At 36.2% G+C, this 5,654-nt stretch overlaps 2 protein-coding genes across 2 annotated transcripts; both read left to right on the top strand.

The window, feature by feature from the left end:
- Positions 1-1,031: 1,031 nt before the first annotated feature.
- On the top strand, positions 1,032-2,271 carry LOC109222462 (1-aminocyclopropane-1-carboxylate oxidase homolog; the record flags this gene model as incomplete). Its single annotated transcript, XM_019386822.1, is given in 2 exon segments — positions 1,032-1,353; positions 1,798-2,271. Coding segments are annotated over 2 exon segments (574 nt in total), but the record flags the coding sequence as incomplete, so codon positions are not given.
- Positions 2,272-2,962: 691 nt separating this feature from the next.
- On the top strand, positions 2,963-5,367 carry LOC109222461 (1-aminocyclopropane-1-carboxylate oxidase homolog). Its single transcript, XM_019386821.1, has 3 exons — positions 2,963-3,813; positions 4,297-4,618; positions 4,924-5,367. Exons 1-3 carry the CDS (start codon positions 3,266-3,268, stop codon positions 5,179-5,181), a joined length of 1,128 nt encoding a protein of 375 aa, XP_019242366.1. The 5' UTR covers positions 2,963-3,265; the 3' UTR covers positions 5,182-5,367.
- The last annotated feature ends 287 nt before the right edge of the window (positions 5,368-5,654 follow it).

Raw genomic sequence — 5,654 nt, forward strand, 5'->3', positions numbered from 1 at the left:
TTTCACACTGGTCAATGAAAAATAGCCAGCGTTTATCAAGTCAATGAAAAATAGCCACTATTTTGCTGCAACAGGGACCGGTCCAGTATAATATACGGGAGTTCTGGTGCATTTGTGTACGAACTCCAGCATATTATGCTGGACCGGTATACTTTGCTAACTCCTGTAAAATTTGCGGGAGACTGGAGCACCAGTGCTCCAAACTCCAGTATATTATACTGGACAATTATACTTGCTGGAACTCCCGTAAAATTTGCGGGAGTTCCAGCATAGTTATTCTGGAACTCCCGTAAAATTTACGGGAGTTCAAGCATACTTATGCTGGAACTCCCGTAAAATTTGCGGGCGTATTTTTTCGGATTTTGAACAGTGTTTTCGCTCAGATTTAAAGTGGCTAAATTTCGATGACTTTTGAAACTTGGCTATTTTTCAACGACCAGTGGTAAATCTGGCTATTTTTGAATTTCTCCCCTATATAAAGCTTAAACTCTTTCTTGAAAACTACTCAATCGGTCCAATTTATATGAGGCTTTTTTTATTTTTTATTTTTTATTTTGGGACGTTTCAAAATGTTTGACACCATTCCATATCTGAACTAATTTCACAACCTTCGGAAACTCCAATTCATTACACTATCTAACTTTAACTCTGATATGTTGTTTTTTATATCCACCTATTTTTTCTATCAATGCTTTAGTATTTTTCATTCACTATCACTATCTTCAACTTTGTGTCCAGTCAAATGCTGTCATGAACATCATATTAGGACAGCTCGGCGCATAAGAGTCTATTGTACGCAGCCTTACCCTGCATTTCTTCAAAAGCCTGTTTCTACGGCTCGAATCAGTGACCTCGTTATCACATGACAGCAACTTTACCAGTTACATCAAGACTTCCCTTACGTCATGAACATCATATAGTGATCCTAATTAGAAATGATGCATTCATCTTTTGGTGTTAAGTGAATGCTTAAAAATTGTCATCTACTTTCAACATCTAAATGTTATTAACTTTTACTTGCATTTTTGAAGGGAAATACTAATGGAGTACTCACATCATGTGAAGAAAATGGGGTGCACTTTGCTTGAGTTAATGTCAGAGTCTCTTGGTCTAAAACCAAGCCATCTCAAAGAAATGGAATGTTCAGAGGGTCTTAGCATTTTGTGCAATTACTACCCAGCATGTCCACAGCCAGAACTAGCTATAGGCGTCAGCAAACATACAGACAATGACTTCTTCACAATCCTTTTGCAAGACGATATCGGAGGCCTCCAAGTTCTTCACCAGAATCAGTGGGTTGATGTTCCTCCTACACCTGGAGCTTTAGTGATCAATATTGGCGACGTTCTCCAGGCAAGTCTTTCAACCTCTTACTTCTTAACATAGGCGAATTCAGGATCTAGAGTCTTTACGTTCAGTATAAGTGCGATCTTATTGCATGTGTACAAGGGAACCTGATGTTAAGCACCGGGGCCAGCTCCAAAGGAATGGGTTTGAATGTTGATATATACCGTCTTTTAGCTGACCTTTCCAAACCATGCTTCGCAATAACGAGATTATAGTATTGAATCTTTTTCCAGTAGCTGTGTTGCAGTAGTAGCTGTATTATCATCGAACTAATGGACGGACTGCAATGCAAGTACTAGTTGAAAACAATGGGATCAGTTGAACACGCCGATGCCACCCTAAATAATCTTCCTCTCTGCTTCTTAACCTTTAGTTTTCCATAAAAGTCTCTTTAATCAATTTTAATGGATCATAATCAACTTAAAATTTTGTTTAACTTTGAATTTTCAGCTCATAACAAATGACAAGTACAAAAGTGTAGAGCATAGAGCATTGTCAAAGAAAGTTGGTCCAAGAATATCTATAGCAAGCTTCTTCAGCTCAGGGCCATTGCCATCTTCCAGACTGTATGGACCAATTGAGGAGCTGTTATCAGAAGACAATCCTCCAAAGTATCGCGCAACTACATTGAAGGAATTCTTTGATTATTTCAAGCAGAAAGGGCTTGATGGAACTTCCAATCTGTCTCATCTCACAATCTAAACTTGGTTATGGAGTTGAAAACTTAGGGGCCCTTTGGGGAGCTACAGTAATTACAAGCTTAGCTAGCGCGATTGTAATGCAAGAATGATCTTTACCATGGATAATAAAAAATGATTGTCTTGCAAAATAAAATTGTTATGCAGTAAATAATAATGATAAAAGGTATGCAGAGATTACTTATTTATACGGCATATATCTTTATATACTTTTTTTTTCCTTGTATTTGTAGTACACATATTTTCTCACATAAAATAGTACGCATGATTGTTGCATAATTTAATGCATGTTTTATTTAATACCATCAACCAAACTCCACATAACAGATTATATTGAATATTTTTTGATTTGACTATTGAGGAAATAGCCTATATGTGAACTATAAGTAGAAAAGATGGGATATTAATATTAATATTATAGGTAGTAGTGACGTTTTGTAGTAAATGCTGGAATGACTTCTGCAGTTATCAGAAGGCAAAACCTGATATCTTCATATCTCTTTATATGTGAATAACAGATATACATGCTCAGTTGTTAAAGCACCTCCATCCACGACTGTTAGGTCCTGGATTCGAGTCACGCTGGAGGGAAGTGTGGAAACTATAGATCCTCCTAATTTGGGTGGAAAGAAAAAAAAAAAAATTCTACCAACTATTTCCGTTCTTGCTCACTCCTACCTGATTTTGATTATGATATATTTTATATGCTCCATTAATTTTTAAATAATAGGGCCTCAAATTATAGCTCAAAGTATAATCCCATTAAGTCACTGCACTTTTATTCAATTCAATTTCTGAAAGTGACCAAAGGTGGTCCTAGTGAAAGCTGGCATCTTTATTACCTTTCTCCCATCCAACTTTGTGTGGTCTTGGAGATAGTGGTTCCTTTTTCTTTTTTATTTATAAAATGTAAATTCTTATATTTTTAAAGTTTACTTAGCTTACTTCTGGTGTTCCAAGAGTGGGAACTTTTTCCACAATCTCTCGCAGAAATGTAGGGTAAGGCTGCGTATAATAGACTCCTGTGCTTCCCCGCCCCTTCCCCTCCACCCCAGGATCACGCGCAAATCGGGAGCTTAGTGCACCGAACTGCCCTTATCTTCTATGGAGTGATTGTGACATTCAAATATTTGCTGCATCTATAAATCTTACCTGCATACAATTTCAAGGTAACCTGTATTTACAGTTTCATTAAAAACACGAAAAAACAAGAAACAAAGATGGTTTTCTCCAGTGGTGAAGAAGTTCAGGCTACATTTCAACAAAATTATGATAGACAGAGTGAATTAAAGGCATTTGATGACACAAAAGCTGGTGTTAAAGGGGTTGTTGATGCTGGAATTACTAAAGTACCCTGGATGTTCATTCATCCACAAGAAAGCATACACAACTCCTCAAACTCCACTGAGAAAAAGTTCATTTTTCCAGTAATAGATCTTGAAGGCTTTGATAAGGATCCAATCAAGCATAAAGAGATTGTGGATAAAGTTCGAGATGCATCAGAGACATGGGGATTTTTTCAAGTGGTCAATCATGGCATTCCATTACCTGTCCTTGAAGAAATGTTACAAGGAGCTCGGCGATTTTTCGAGCAAGATATCGAGATTAAGAAACGATATTATACTCGAGATAATACAAAAAAAGTGGCACATGTTAGCAATTTTGATTTGTACAGCAAATCTGTTCCAGCAGCAAGCTGGAGAGACTCACTTTATTGTGTTATGGCTCCTAATCCTCCTAGTCCAGAAGAATTGCCAACAGCTTGCAGGTATGCTCTAACATGAATCAAAAAGAAAATATTCTTTCACAAAAGACCAACCAAATTTGCTTACTTTTTAGTATCTAGTTATGTTCGGTAGAGAGCTCTAGGCAGATCCAGAATTTAAACTTTACGGGTTCAAGTTCGGGATTTATCGCAGTCCATTTGATTTAATAGGTTCCAACTCTATTATTTGTACTTATTTAGTAGTAGATTTATTAACACGTATATAGGGTATGAACAAAAATTACTGAGTTAGCTGAACCTATAGAAGGTGTATTCGATCCACCCCTGATGTTCAGTGTAACAAAAATCAAGAATACATCATGACAAAGTATTAGTTTCTGACGTGCTGTCATTGCAGCTGCTTTATGTTAAAATGTGAATTTTGGTGGACAATATGGAAAATAACAACTTTGCAAGTTGCTGAAAACTAATTGAGTATACTATTTTGTATCTGCAGCTTTATCTATGTTTTATAAAATTTTGCAGGGAGATTTTAATGGATTTCTCTAAGCATATGATGAAATTAGGCTACTCATTACTCGAATTATTGTCCGAGGGCCTCGGTCTCAATTCTTGGCATCTTAAAGATATGAACATTGCTGAGGGGCTATCTATTGGCCACCATTACTATCCGGCATGTCCTCAGCCGGAACTCACTATAGGCACCAGAAAGCATTCAGACTGTGTTTTTATGACAGTTCTTCTGCAAGATGATATAGGAGGTCTACAAGTTCTTCACCAAAATCAGTGGATTGATGTTCCTCCTACGTCCGGTGCTCTAGTGGTGAATATTGGCGATATGCTGCAGGTTAGAAGTTTTTTGCTAATACAGTCAAACCTCTATATAACAGCCTCGTTTGTTCCATTTTTTTTTGGTTGTTATAGCGAAGTGCTGTTATAGAGAACATATATTATAACATAGTATGAAAATTGGTTTCAAAAGAAACTTGGCTTTTATAGTGAACGGTTGTTATATAGCCGTTATAGAGAAATCTGACTGTAATACTTAAGCTTTTAGAAGAAACGAGTTAACTTCTTAATTAGAGTGACTTAATCATAATACATTGTCTTGGTATTGAGACAAAATGTGCTTAACTTTTGATGTTTTTTCAGCTCATATCAAATGACAAGTATATAAGTGTTGAGCATAGAGTATTGTCAAATCAAGTAGGTCCAAGAATATCAGTCCCAAGCTTCTTCAGCACAGGTGCATTTCCGTCTTCCAAGATTTATGGACCAATTAAGGAATTGTTATCAGAATGTAATCCGCCAAAGTATCGTGCAACCACAGTGAAGGAATATACAGACTTCTTCCGTAGTAAAGGCTTTGATGGAACTTCTGCATTGATGCATTACAAGATCCTATCCTAGAAATGGAGAAATTTAGTCGAATGCATATCAGAGCTCTGAATTGAACTCATGATGTACAATTAGCAAATAAAATATACTGTAACTAAAATTTCCATATATGTTGCCAAATACCTTGCTAATTTAGTGGTGGAATTTGTTTTAATCAATCTGTTAAAATTAATGTATTGTCTTGTCCCCATTTGTCCACATTAGTTCGCATATGTCCAAATTCGTCTAAACTTGTTCATATATGTTCAAACTTGTCTACATTAGTCCACACTAGTTCACATTAGTCTACACTAGTTCACATTAGTTCATGAACTAGATTAGTAGCTACATACATGTACTAGGGTGTGAACTTATTTATGTAATATGTGAACTTATGTGAACATAATTAGTATGTCCACATAAGAAGTAGACTTGATGCATGTAGGAGTTTACTATAAATACCCCATGTATTCTAGCCATTTGAATGATAAAACCAAATCAAGTGA

The sequence above is a fragment of the Nicotiana attenuata genome, unplaced genomic scaffold (assembly GCF_001879085.1).
Source record: "Nicotiana attenuata strain UT unplaced genomic scaffold, NIATTr2, whole genome shotgun sequence".
Taxonomy (NCBI): Eukaryota; Viridiplantae; Streptophyta; class Magnoliopsida; order Solanales; family Solanaceae; genus Nicotiana; species Nicotiana attenuata.

Excerpts from the sequence above, each read along its gene's own strand:
- LOC109222461 (XM_019386821.1), top strand. The coding sequence starts at position 3,266 with ATGGTTTTCTCCAGTGGTGAAGAAGTTCAGGCTACATTTCAACAAAAT. Across the intron at positions 3,814-4,296 it reads GAATTGCCAACAGCTTGCAG|GGAGATTTTAATGGATTTCT; the intron begins GTATGCTCTAAC and ends AAAATTTTGCAG. Across the intron at positions 4,619-4,923 it reads ATATTGGCGATATGCTGCAG|CTCATATCAAATGACAAGTA; the intron begins GTTAGAAGTTTT and ends ATGTTTTTTCAG.